The sequence below is a fragment of the Quercus lobata genome, chromosome 4 (assembly GCF_001633185.2).
Source record: "Quercus lobata isolate SW786 chromosome 4, ValleyOak3.0 Primary Assembly, whole genome shotgun sequence".
Lineage (NCBI taxonomy): Eukaryota > Viridiplantae > Streptophyta > Magnoliopsida > Fagales > Fagaceae > Quercus > Quercus lobata.
Genome location: NC_044907.1, coordinates 78,878,626 through 78,893,804, shown reverse-complemented (window position 1 = coordinate 78,893,804; position 15,179 = coordinate 78,878,626). Strand labels below are relative to the sequence as shown.

Here is a 15,179-nt window from a genome sequence, read left to right as displayed (position 1 = left end):
TCCCGGATGAAACCTGCTTCCAGTAACTTTCGAACCTCTTTGGCTATGGCCTTATCCAGCTCCTGGGCGAAGACTCATTTCTTTTGCCGGATTGGAGGGAAGGAGGGCGACACATTCAACTTGTGGACCATGACCAAGGGGTCAATTCCCGGCATGTCTTCATGACTCCAAGCGAAGACGTCTTGGTTATTTCTTAGGAAAGTTATGATTGTCTGGCGCATTGGCCAACTGGCTAGTGTGCCAATTTTAGTAGTTCGTTCAGGCCACGTGTCGTCAAGTCTTACTTCTTCTAGCTCTTCTACTGGCTCTGCTAATGCTTGTTGCTTCTAGATACACATCGTTTGCTGCTGATCCTCCATCTATAACATGGCAATATAGCATTCTCACGCTGCTACTTAATTTCCTCGCAGTTCTCCCACCCCGTATTCTGCCGGGAACTTGATCATCAGGTGGTATGTTGGAGTTACCACCTTCCAGGAATTGAGAGTGCGTCGCCCAAGGATGGCGTTGTAGGCAGACGAGCAGTCGACTACGAGAAACATTACCTTCATAGTGATCTATTGAGGACAGTCACCCGCCGTAACAACTAGTGTTATTGCGCCTAAAGGGAATACCTTCATTCCCCCAAATCCCACGAGCGGGGCATTCGTGGGGGTCAACCATTCCCTGTCGATCCTTATTTGCTGGAATGCTGGATAGTACAGGATGTCTGTTGAACTGCCGTTGTCGACGAGGAACCGATGCATGTTATAATCCCCTATCTGTAAGCTGACCACAAGTGCATCGTCATGAGGATGGTGAAGTCTCCGAGCGTCATCCTCTGAAAATTTTATGACGGGTTTATTTATTTGTGGCATCTTTGGTACGGATTCTGTGATTTGGACGCTATGGACCATCCTGAGGTAGATTTTGCGGGCTTTCTTGGAAGATCCGGCTGCGGCTGTGCCCTTTACGATCATTCTTATGTCCCCTATAGGTGGTCTAGGGCGCTCGTTCTCCCGTCGTGGGGCCTGTTCCTCTGGTGTATCAGTTCTTTCCCTGCTGACGAACCTCTGTAGCTTCCCCTTCCTGATTAGGGCCTCAATCTACTGCTTCAGGTCGTAGCAGTTGGCCGTGTCGTGCCCGTGGTCTCGGTGAAAACGACAATACTTGTTTCTTGGTCTTTTGTTGGGGTCTCCCTTCAACTTTCCAGGGAAAGTCAATGCTCTTTCATCTTTGATTTGCATCAATACTTGATCAATTAGGGCGGTTAATGGGGTGAAATTGGTGAATCTTCCAGTTGGGGGTCTAGGGCGCTTTTCATCTCGTTGATCCCCGGTTCTAGCGACCTTTCTCCCTCTATCTTGTCGCGTGTCCTCCTGCCTCTCCCTCTTCTTAGGCTTTTCCTCGCGGGCTAGCAGTGCATCCTCCAGTGCATCCTCTACATTCATGTACTTGGTAGCCCTGTAGAGAACATCCGTCATGGTCTTCGGGTCATTCTTGTATAAGAAAAACAAGAACTTACCCTTCCGTAGCTTGCTAGTAAATGCAGCTACAAGTATTTTATCGTCAACTTCATCAATCGAAAGGGCTTATTTATTGAAACGAGTTATGTAGGTCTGCAGCATCTCGTCTTCTCGCTGTTTGATGCTCATTAAGCATGCGATGGACCTTTTGTACCGATGTCCACCTATGAAGTGTGATGTGAACTGGGCGCTCAACTCCTTGAAAGTATTGATGGAGTTTGGTGTCAATCTACTGAACCAAACCCTTGCAGGGCCCTTTAGCGTGGTTGGGAACGCCCTACACATGATCTTGTCTGGTACCCCCTGAAGGTGCATCAGGGTCTTGAAGGTCTCTAGATGATCGAGGGGGTCCTTGACCCCGTCATAGCTTTCGATCTGAGGCATCCGGAACTTCGATGGCAAGGGGAATGAGTTGATGGACGTGGTGAATGGTGAGTCGGTTCTATTCACTAAGTCATCGAGATCAGAAGATACTCGTCCCTTGAGGGCATCATGACCTCCATTTGCTCCTTCATCACCTGCATCTCTACGATAATAGGTGAAGGGGCAAAATCCATAAGAGACGGAAGGCTTGTGTTTTGCCGCTCCAGTCGGCTTGGGGCGTTGCTACCCTCTGGCCTCTCCTGCTCCCTTCGTTCGGCACTGTTACCTTCCTGGTGTTCCTCCTGAAGGTTAGGTCCTGCATCCCTTTGGCATAGCTGCTCCTCCAGATCATGGTTTTGCTTTGTGAGTCGCTCTACTGCTGTCTTAAGAGTCTGGACCTGTCTTTCTAATGCAGTAGATCTTGGCGGCTCGTTTTCTTAAATGTTGTTGATGGTAGCCATCGAGCGAGTAAGTACCATGCGACTCTTATGTCCAGAAGGCGATAGTTTGGCTTAAACTTCTTTGCATTCCCATAGACGGCTCCAACTGATGATGCCGTAAAATCACCAGTGAGCTACACGATCCACGCTCGCTCAATCGAACAACCTACAAGAAGAAAGAAGTGATCTCGCTGAGGGCACCGGTGTGGTGTCGGCCAAATACCCTTTGACGATCAAATTAGAATTGTTCTCAACTCTAGAGTGCTAGAGAGGGTAAATCATGCGTACCTTGGTTTGTGAGGGTATTAGGGCTTTTATAGTAGTAGGTTGACCTCTCCTCTTTGATGTAGAAGTCTTTTCTATATAGGAATCCTCTTGAGTAATCCCAAACGTGATGGACAAGACATTTCCTTGTAGAGGGGACTAACGCGCGTATCTTACGGAATGCTCTTTGCGCTAGGTTTCTGATTTCCTTGGAGACTCTACATGCGCAACAAGAATATGGAATTGCTCTAGGCCTCTGGGCTCTACTGTTGCCGGCCTATGGGCTCGAATCCATCAGGCCCAATGTGGTAAAAGTCCACTATGCTAAATTTTTCCCCTTCAACTATATATACAATTGCAAACTAATTCAAATACATGATTCAAATTGAAGTTTTTGATGCGACTAACAAAACAACTTTTGCGATATTTGATCAAGATACTGAGAAAATCCTAAATAAATGCGAAAAAATAAATTGAGGTGCAACTTATTTAAAATATTAAATTATTGTAAAATTATTGATCATAATATATATTAAATTCCTTATATCTAGATTAATATTGGAGAAGGAATCCCACATGATATGAAGAAAATTTTAGGAAAAGAAAAATGCATTTTCCTAATTCATTTGAATGAATTCAATCTGAAGGATGATTTTGAAAATTACACAGTTGCTAAGATGCTTGATGCACCTTCAAATGACAAAAAAGTATGGAAGAAAAAAAATATATACACAATCCAATATGCCATATTAACTCTTTTGCTACCCTATTCCTAAATTAAAAATATAAATTTATATATATATATAAATTTACAAAAAACTGTCATATCACTGAAATTTAATATGAATGCAAATACCTATGAAAAATCGTAACGACAACAAATCCGCAAGTCCAAACTTTGTAAGATCCAATCAAGAGTCTTCTGATCCAATTCCAATTCATTAGTGATTAATACAATTAATGTAACAAAAGGAAAAAGTGATGAAAGCTCAAAAATTGAACAAATAGCGACGGACCAAACTTCAAACGTTAGTGACTAATACAAATAATGCAACAAAATGAAAAAGTAATGAAAGGTAAAAAATTGAACAAATAGGGATGGACCAAACTTCATACGTTGAAGATGAAGAAATAGATGATGATAATATATCCCTTAATAAGCTTTACAAGCATCACCATACCACAATAACAAAGCATTGAAGAAACAAAAAAGAAACAAAAATCATAATGAAGCTCTTGATTACATCACATAATAAAGATCATTAATATGGAATAAATTAAGATGTTTTTATCAACTTTTAATACAATACAGTAAGTAGTTGTTGTTGTTGTTTTTGGTTTATGTTTTTTTTTTTTTTTTTTTTTTTTTTTTTTTTTTTTTTTTTTTTTTTTTTTTTCTGATTACCAACAAAGTTTTATAACAAATATGCTATAATATATGTATAACATTCTCAAAAAAAATAAAAAAAATTACATAAAACATTATAACATTATTCATGCATCGCATGGGCAACTTACTAGTATATATATATATATATATATATATCTAAAAGCTGAAGTGTAGAGTTTAATGTTGTCGCGCTCTTATTGAGTCACATTAGTACCACACCAACACCACATCATCAATCTATTTTCAATATTTTCTTTCTTATTTTTAATTTTTTTTCTCCTTATTAATTTGCTACTTTACAATTACACATTTTCCAACATTTACTTATTTTAACCTTTTCATCTCCCCACTACTCTACACCTTGACCTTACACTTTCTCCATCCCTTCATCTTCCTTTTATTTTGACTCTTCTTCTCCCCATTTTTTTACTATAAAATTTTTTTATTTCTCTTCCATTCAATCCATATTCTGCTCATACAAAAAGGTGAACACTCTCTCTCTCTCTATACATATATGTTCTTTATTTTGGTGGATGTTTGATTCTTTAGATTGATAAATTTTTATGTTTTACTCTACTTTAGATTGATATGATTTGGTTATATTAATTTATTATCTTTTTAATTTTAATATCTTTATTTGTTACATGTTATCCTTTGAAATTATAGAATGATTTACTATTATTCTATTACATAGCATGACTTGGATAATTTGGTGTTTAGAACTATACATTTTTCTTTCAAATATTTTCCTACTTATCTTATTTTATATAATTTTATTATTTGTCTCACATTCTCTTCCAAAAAAGGTGTTTGTTCTCTCTCTCAATTATTAATTCTTTCTTGCAATTGTAAATTTAGATTAATGAATTTTTTTGTGTCTACCTTTGGATGATACACTTTGGTGGTGTGTTTTTTGAGTTATTTATCACATGTACTCTCTATCTTATAGTTTTGGTTTGAGTTAATTTTTAGATATTTAAGAAGTGAGATGATTATGTATTTGAATGTCTCTATAAATTATTTGAGTAATATCAATTGTTAATTTGAAATGAGGTTTGGTTATCATGATAATCTTCTTAAGAGAATGAGAAATTCAAATAATTAATTTTGGAACTTAAAAATTTTAGTTGTAGAAAAAAAAACCATAACACACTATACAAAATTTTGAATAAAATAGATCACTTGAAAAAACAAATAGTATATCTATCTTTCTTCCCAAAAAATATAATAGACTAATATCAATCAAATGCACCCAAGTTTTTAAATAATAATAAAAAAATCAAAATAATAGAATGATATATTTGTAGAGATGGAGAGATGAAAATAATTTTAGAAATAATATTTTCAGTACGTTTTATAGAATAAATCATATATTATAAAATGTTACAAAATAGTTGTATATTCCCACGCATCGCGTGGGTCTGCAACTAGTATATATAAAAGTATAGACCTCATGTGAGAGTGCATGATGTCCTGTCACGTGGCACTCTAATGTTGCATTTAACATTTTTTACCTCTTTTGATTAAGTTTTTTTTACTGTTACCCAATAGATTATAATAACTTATTTTTACTATTATATAAATTCAGCAAACTCTCTTCTTCCTCCCCCACATATAGATGAAACTTCTAGAAAACCTCATTCTCATGAAATCATGTCTCAATTTTCCCCCAATTTCAATTCAATATGCTTTTGTCTATTAATAATGTTCTATGCAATTTATGCACACAAATTCTCTATCATCGACCAGTGCAACAAAAATATATATAAATCATGAGATCCCTGAAGTTGCTGAAATAATTGACAAGTGCATATTTCTAAAATTTATAATAACAAAAAGTCTAATAAATAGCATATACTATCTCAAAAAATGCCATTAACTTAATATTTTCTTTAAAAAATTCAATGATAGGAATGATAAAAAAACATGATCCTATACAAGAAATACCAAAAATACATGCAAAACAATTTTCATAGGAGGATTTATGTTTAAATAATATTAAGAAAATATTAAAGATAAAATGCATTGAATGAGATCCTACGAAATAGGTTTGTTAATCATTTCAAATTATACTCATCATTTACTTAAAAAAATAATGATACATCATATTATTTTCATTAGAAAAATAATACATATTAATTTCAAAGTTCATTGCAAGATGTGAATTGCTAGGGTATTGTAACAAATAAGTAACATTGATATAACAATGTGTTGGTATTACATTTTGTGCGTACGTTGTGAAAGGAATGTCAAACCACAAGCAGGATCATTTTGGTGTGCAAAATGTGAAACAAAAACAAATCTTTCTATCCCAAAGTTAGAGGCGCTCACATTAACTACATACCCTCCAAATATTTATAATATATTTATCTTACTATAACTACTATATATATACAATTGCAGACTACTTCAAATACAAGATTCAAATTGAAGTTTTTGATGCAACTAACAAAACAAATTTTGTGATATTTGATTGAGATGTCGAGAAAAACTTAAATAAATCTACAAGAGATCTTACTGAAAAATAAACTGAGGTACAACTTATTTAAATTATTGTAAAACTATTGATATTGGAGAAGGAATCCCACGTGATTTGAAAAAAAAATTAGGAAAATGGATTTTCCTACTTCATTTGAATGAATTCAATCTAAAGCATGGTTTTGAAAATTACATAATTGCTAAGATTTTTGATGCACCTTCAAATGACAAAAAGGTATGGAAGAAAAAAAAAATCACAATCCAATATGCTATATTAATTCTTTTTGCTGCACTATTCCATTAACAAAAATAAAAAATAAAAACATTTACAAAAAACTGTCACATCATTGAAATCTATATATTATTAAAAACTGAAGCGTAGCATTTAATGTTCCTACGCTCACATTGAGCCATATCAGCAGTCATGCCATCATTTTTTGTTTCCAGTTTTTCTTATATATATATATATATTTTTAAAACATTTTCTCATTTAAGGTGACTTGAAACTCCATTATTTAAAAATTAAAATATCTTTTAATCATTAGTTTTATTATTAATTTTCCAAAACTCTCCCTCCCTTTTACCTCTTTATCTCCCCACTACTTTCTATCTTAATATCATTTTTTTCTCCACCTTTTTATCTTCATTTATTTTGACTCTTCTTATTCTCAACATCTTACTATAAATTTGACATTTTCTTTTTCATTCTTTGCATAGTTTTCTCACACAAAAAAGGTTATTTCTCTCTCTCTGTCTCTCTCTCTCTCAATTTGTTTTCATTTTTTGTTTGATTTTTTTTTATTGCATCAATTCTTTAGGTTGATGAATTTTTGTGTTGATGAAATTTAATTTTTTGTTTTAAGTTGTTATCTTTTATATTCTCTTTGATTAAATATTATCCTACTGCATTATACATATAGTATATAACAATATAATGTTATTATAATACATAGAATGACTTGGATAATTTGATGTTTATTGCTATATATTTTATTGTTACTCTTTTTTCCTCTCATGTTACATAGAATGTTATCATGTTACATAGAATGTTATTATATTTTATTTTTCCAATCACATTCTCCATATTATTAAATTATGCAGCACAAATCAAGAAAATGGCTAGACACAAACCTGCCTTCCTTTACCATACATTGAGAGAATCAATATTTTTGTGTGATAAAGGGTCATATAATTTATAATTTAGATAGCACCCTTTGAATGTATCTAGGCTCATAGATTAAGCAATTTGTAGACTTAAAAGGCTATTGAGAATGAACTTTTTGAATCAAGTCTAAAAAAATATAAACTACTATATACCATTTATATAAAAAAATTTATCATGGATACATTAATATTTTTTTGCCAAAAATTACAATCTACTAAAAATGTTTTTTAAATATTTAAACCTTTGTATTTTTCATATCACTAATGTGTTTTACAACTATCACATATGTTAACTTAAGTCTTAATATTCTTAAGTTGTTTTTGGCAAAAAGAAAAAAAAAAAAAAAAGTTGTCACAAAAGAGGCGTTCATGTAAAGTTTTTTGCAAAATAAAATATATGTTTTGTAAGGCCACCAAACTTGATAATTTGCAAATGATGGAACCACTCGTAACAATATTTGCATAGTTATATAATTCAAGCTAAAACAATTGTGTAAAATTTTAATCTTCAAAAAACACGCATCTATAAGTGGTTAAACGTTCATTTTGGGTAGTTTTAACTTTTCATATAATTTTACCTTTACATATCATCTATTTTAATTTAGATTTTTTTTTTCAAAAAAAAAAACTTTAATTTACATATTTATAAGTAAACAATGATATAATGATTCATGAATAAAAAAAAAAAAAATCTATATATATATCTAACTTTGCATTTATAATTCATCTACTTTAATTAAATGTTTATAACTTAATAATGAAATCTATAAACAAGGTAATTAAAACAATCATATTTATACAATTCAAAAAGTCACAATTTTTTTTAAAGGCCTTTTACATTTCCTTGGAATTATTTTTAAAATTGTTTTATAAAACCTTTGACATACCACTAACCTAACCACTTTATACATTAAAAACTTTAAGGCTCATTATTGATTCCGTTAATATATTATGGATATCTTAATTGATTGAGACCAAACTAGAGAAATGACTTTCATATTTCCTTGAAAATTTAGAAGGAAAAAAAAATCATTTGACATACCACTACCGTAACTACATCTATAACTATTTAAGCCATCCATGATATCTATTTCTTATTGATAACCATAAATTTACAACTAGCTAGGGAACATACAAAGTAATAAAGAATAAATGAAGGAAGAAATTTTTTTTTTTTGAGAAACTGAAGGAAGAAAAAAATGAAATGAAATCGAACGTCAATTACTAACTGTTATTTGGAAAATAAAAAGGTGGTCAAGAGGAGTAAGAAATAAAATAGAGATGGCTATACAGAGAACATTGAAAACTTTATAGTGCAATAAAATCAACAATTAAATATAATAATATAAAATTTAAACTTAAAACTAATCAAACTCTAACTAGGGAAATTATATATATATATAATCATAATCTTCATACATTATGACTTAAAAAAATTTAACGAATAGTTCTACTTCTTATTTAATATCTATGTTATGCAAATCATCAACCAATAAATATATGATAATGGTAAAAAATGTTATAGACAAGATTATGAAAAATATGATAATACTATATTTAAAAAAAAAAAAAACTCTTTATAAAGTTTAGGGACTAAAATAGTATTTTATCTAAAAAATTATTACGCGCAGCACACGGGTCTGCAACTAGTTTAACATAAATGCAAAATACCTACAAAAAATCTTAGTGACAAAGTACACACTTTTTAAGATCCAATCAAGAATCTCCCGATGCCAATTCATTAGTGATTAACACAAATGATGCAACAAAAGGAAAAAGTTATGAAAGCTCAAAAATTGAACAAATATGGATGGACTAAACTTCAAATGTTGAAGATGGAGAAACTGATGATGATAACAAGTGTCACCATACTGCAACAACAAAGCATTGAAGAAACCAAAAAAAAGAAAGAAAGATATAATAATGAAGCTTTTTATTACATCACATAATAAAAATCAATAGTATAGAATGAATTAATATGTTTTTATCAACTTTTATTATACAATATAACTCCAAAGTAGTTTTAATTATTGCTCATTACTTAAAAAAATAATTATAATAGATATATGTGTGCATTTTATAATTGTTACTTTTTATGATGAATTCATTACTAACAAAGTTTTATAATAAATATGCTATAATATATGTATAATATTTTCCAAAAAAAAATTTACAGAAAACATTATAACATTATCCATGAATCGCACAGGCAACATACTAGTTGTTCTAAGCATGCAGCAACTTACTGAATTCTTTAAGAAATATAAGTGTATAGATCTTTGCAATAGTTTCATCATACCTTGGGATTAAAATATTTATTTATTTGGTTGAACTATGTTTTTTACTTTGTAAGCCTTTAATTTTAAGAAAGAAAGCTTCTTCGTGGAAAAGAGGAAAATGAAAGGCCTCATTTTTCTAGACAAGATAATAAGAAATCTTCAAAGTGCTCTGGTAAGTGGTAAGGAGGTCATAATCTCTTTTCTCCCTTTGATAAGTTAGTAAATGCTAATGAGTGCCCTTGAAAAGCCCCATAGTAATTTGCTTCAAAACATAAAATGGAAAGGATCTGTTCCATTTGGAAGAGCTTAAACATAATTTTTATATTAAAAAAAAAAAAAGGACAAAAAAATTGGCTTGTCTTGTTTTTCTATCTCAATTCTATTTCATTCAAGACCTTACCTGCTGGAGGACGATTGGAGTGGGTGAGATGCATCATGGTCTGTATTTGTTGCAGAGAAAGCTGAGTTCTTCTTCATCCAAGCACCCCTCATTGTCTCAGTATTTGTCTCCAATCAAATCTATTCCTATTGTCAATTCTGTTGTTGATATGTCAAAGTTGTGGCATTCTAGGTTAGGCCATCCCTCTTTTAATAAATTGTTACCCATTAAAGATGCTTTACCTTCTTTTTCACAATCTTGTGATGACATTTGTACTATTTGCCCCTTGGCTAAATAGAAAAGATTACCATTTCCTACTCATAATGAAATTTCCAAGTTTCCTTTTGATCTTATTCATATTGATGTATGGGGTCCCTATTCTATTGTTACTCATGATGGTTATAGATATTTTTTAACCATTTTTGATGATGCCACTCGTTCTACTTGGGTATTTCTTCTGAAATCTAAATCTGATGTCAGACCAATCCTTCTTTCTTCTCATGCAATGGTTAAGACTCAGTTTAATGTTTGTATTGTGGAGAGAAAGCATCAACATATACTTTCAATTGCTAGAGCTTTAAAGATTCAGTCTAATTTCCCTATATCATATTGGGGTGAATGTATTTTAACTGTAGTTTTCTTAATCAATAGGCTTCCCTCTTCTGTTTTACATAATAAAACCCCCTTTAAGCTTCTCTATCACAAACCTCCATCTTACTCTTTTCTTAGGTCTTTTGGCTGTTTGTGCTTTGCTTCAACCATTGCTGCCCATAGACCTAAGTTTGATCCTAGTGTTAGAGAATGTGATTTTATTGGTTACCCTTATAACATCAAAGGGTATAAACTTATAGATTTAAAGTCTAGATGCATTTTCATCTCTAGAGATGTCATTTTTCATGAGTTTACTTTTCCTTTCCTTTCTAAATCTTCTTCTCCTTCTATTCCATCTCAGTCTCCTCCTACCACTAATCCTTTCCTTTTTGAGCCTTGTTCTTTTCTTGGTTCTGGTCAATCTTCTTCTCCTATCATGCCTGCATTAGCTTCAACTTCTGATGTTCCTTTAACTCCTGTGTTTGTTGAGCCAACTATTGAGTCAATTCCTGAGCCTATTGTTGAGCCAGCAATTTTGCCTGCTACTATGTCTAATGCTAAGCCAGTTGTGCCAGCTCCTCCTCTTAGAAATCCTATTAGGAAATCCACTAGGACTACTTCTAAACCAACTTATTTACAAGCTTATCACTGCAATCAGGTATCTACTATAGCTCCACTTGCTTCATCTTCTTCCTATGCTAACCTTTCTTCCAACCATAGCCATTTTTGCAATGCCATTTCTTCTATAGTTGAACCAAAACATTATGATCAGGTTGTTCTTGATCCTTAATGGAGGGAGGCTATGGCTAATCAGATTAAGGCCTTAGAGGCTAATAATACTTGGTCCCTTCAGCCTTTGCCCCCTAGTAAAAGGGCCATAGGCTGTAAATGGGTGTATAAGGTGAAGTATAAAGCTGATGGTACTATGGAGAGGTTCAAAGCTAGGTTGGTTGCCAAGGGTTATACTCAAAAGGAGGGCCTTGATTATATAGAAATCATTTCTCTTGTTGCAAAGCTTGTCTTTGTGAAGTGTTTGTTGGCTGTTGCTGCTGTGAAAGGGTGGTCTCTTTCCCAACTTGATGTCAATAATGCTTTCTTGCATGGTGGCTTGCATGAGGAAGTATTTATGACTTTACCACCGGGCTTCCACAGCAAGGGGGAGGTAGTTTGCAAATTACAAAAGTCTCTCTATGGCCTTAAGCAAGCCTCACAACAATGGTTTGCAAAGTTTTCTGCTACTTTATTAAGGTTGGGATTCAGACAATCTAAGGCAGATTATTCTTTGTTCACCAAGAAAACACCAGGGTCTTTCATTGCTTTATTGGTGTATGTAGATGTCATTTTGATTGAAAGTGATAATCTTAAGTCTGTGGCAGAACTGAAGATTCTTCTAGATCAGCAGTTTAAACTAAAAGACCTTGGAGATTTGAAGTTTTTCCTTGGGCTTGAAATAGCTAGATCCATTTATGTCAAAGAAAATATACTTTGGAATTGATAAATGATGTAGGTTTGCTGGGTCTTAAACCAGCCAAAACCCCCATGGAACACAATTTGAAGTGATGTACCAAGGTGAATTGTTGACAAATCCAAGCTCTTATAGAAGATTGGTGGGCAGGCTCTTGTATCTTACAATCACAAGACCCAATATAACCTTTTCTATTCATAAATTGAGTCAATTTATGTCAAAACCTCGGAAACCACATCAAGTTGCAGCAAATAGGGTGTTGCAATACCTCAAAGGTAGTCCAAGACAAAGGTGATTATTCTCAAGTGCATCTGAATTACATCTTAAAGGCTTTGCTGATTCAAATTGGGCTACTTGCCTTGATACGAGGAGGTTAGTAACTAGTTACTGCATGTTCTTGGGAGATTCATTAGTTTCTTGGAATTCTAAGAAACAGAACACAATAAGTAGGTCATCTGCAGAAGCTGAGTATCGTTCTATGGCAGTAGCAGTGTGCGAGATTGTGTGGATTCTTAGTTTGCTAAGAGATATACAAGTTGATCACTCCAAGGCTACTTTACTATTCAGTGATAGTCAGTCTGCTCTCCACATTGTAGCCAATCTAGTGTTCCACAAGCGCACAAAACACATAGAGATTGACTGCCATGTTGTGAGAGACAAAATGGTTCAAGGAGTAATAAGGTTGCTACACATTAGGACTCAATCACAGCTTGATGATATGCTAACAAAGGCACTTAGTGCACATCAATTTCACAATCTGCTATCCAAGATGAATGTGTTGAAAGTGCATTCCGTACTTTCTCTTGAGGGGGAGTGTAAAGAAAGCAAATCAAGATCAGTTGCAGAGTGTCAAAATGCTACATAGTGAGTAGAGTTAGTTCTATACGACATGTAGCTTTGTATTATTGTATATAGTTTTAGTACTTGGCATGTAATCAACACGTGTCAGCATGACAGGTTGTTAGCTCTGTTAGTTAGTTTTGGAGGGTAATTAGTTATTTAGTTAGTTCTTTTAGTTCCTTCTTTTCCATTTACCCGTGTGTATATATAGAGCACTGTAACCATTATTTTATTCAATTCAAAATATAGAGAATTCATCAATTTCTTATTCTTCTTTGTTTTCTAATAACTTGCTTACCATTAGCTCATTGAAGACCAAAAATCTTTAAGAGTGACAAGCTGACTTTGGGGATTTAGGACCATCATCATTTAATGCTTGATTGAATTGGAATCCTTTTATTGCATGTGAGGATAAGCGTGGGGTAATGACTTTGGATAAGTAGATATACCAAAATTCCCATGCATACTTGGGCTGTGCACGCATCATTGTTTATGGGCTCTAGGGTCCTTCAAGTGTTCCAAGCCCCAAGAGAGGAACCTTAGATGAGCCCAACGTCAATACAAAATTACTCTTCTACCCACCATTCCATACCTCCTGATCACCCCCTTTGTTCAAAGGGTTTATTTTTGAACACTAATTATTGTTACACACTGTGACTCGTACACGACAATTGAAATCATATTTTGAATTTCAGTTATAATTGTAAAATGATAATTTTGACACAATTTCAAATATGTGTCCGTGTATAAGTATTACTTCTCATTTATGAATTTGGTGACCTTTACTTTATCTTTCTTCACTTGACTTAATGGTGCTCAATTAGGCCTCATCCATGGGCCCAGACCAGTACAATTTTGTTCTGGTTTGGTTGGTTATAGAAGGCCAGGGGTTGGCATCAAAATGGGCCCTCTTAAATCAAATTTGCAACGGATTAATGTGGCCATTCATTTTAATTAAAGCTTGAGGCCACAGGCCACACTCCCAATTCATTTGCTGGCTTGGCCATTTCAAATAGGCCATGGATTGGCATGAAAGTCGGCTACTTTTGGGGTTTATATTTGTGAAGAATTTTGTGGGCCTCAAGCCCATTTCGTGTTATTTGACCAAAATGCCCTTAACAAATATCAAACTCGCTCCATAAATACCAGGAAATTCACCAACCATTAATTAATAAACATGAGAAAGACAATAAATCAATCATTAATTCAATTTCATAAATAAAACTTATGTGTTAGCAAAACATCCACTAGTGAGATAATTTTTATTATAACTCAATATATTAAGAAAATAGGAGTGGGTTTCAGTTAGCTTAATTGGTAAAGTCTTTGATAGTTGAATAAGAGATCTAGGATTCAATCCCCGCCTATATCAAAAACCGATTGTTGTCTTGGTCTAATAATAAAGAGCTATCATCAAAAGCGAACGCCATAAGTTAAAATTCTTTATATTAAAATGACGGAAATTAGTTACTTGTTATCTAAATTCTCTAAACCACCCCTAATATTTAGGTAATACCATTTCAATCAAATAAATAAGTGGGGGTATAAGATTCATTTAGAAATTCTGCATACAATTAAAATACAAAACTCACCTCATTTTTCTAAAATTTAGCTTACCTCTTCAAATTTTAAATTTTAAAATAATCACAACCTCTAGGTAAATACAAACTTCCCATCACACAAACACACATTCCCCCATTTGAATTCAAATTCCCCTTTTCCCTTATTTCAATTTAAGCATTAATTGCTTTTTTAACTTCTTATCCTTATCTTCTTCTTTTTCCACTCTCTCTCTTTTTTTTTTTTTTTTGAAATAAAAATTTAAAAATTCTTAGGATTCTTTTTTATTGCTTATAAAAAAACAAATAAAAATAATTCTATCTTATTGGACCAAACTAGATTGATTCATTATTTTGCATTATCATTTTAGTATCATAGTTTACAATAAATGATAGAGGATTTGGAAAGTTTACGGTAAAGTTTAAAGACGAAAATAATATGGTGTAAATAAAAAGAAAGAG

The 15,179-nt window shown here is 33.0% G+C and overlaps 1 protein-coding gene across 1 annotated transcript; it reads right to left on the bottom strand.

Moving 5' to 3' along the window:
- Window positions 1–557: 557 nt before the first annotated feature.
- Window positions 558–1,463, bottom strand: LOC115985874. Its single transcript, XM_031108770.1, has 2 exons — window positions 1,150–1,463; window positions 558–1,068 (listed from the first exon to the last, which is right to left on the bottom strand). Exons 1-2 carry the CDS (start codon window positions 1,461–1,463, stop codon window positions 558–560), a joined length of 825 nt encoding a protein of 274 aa, XP_030964630.1.
- Between the last annotated feature and the right edge of the window lie 13,716 nt (window positions 1,464–15,179).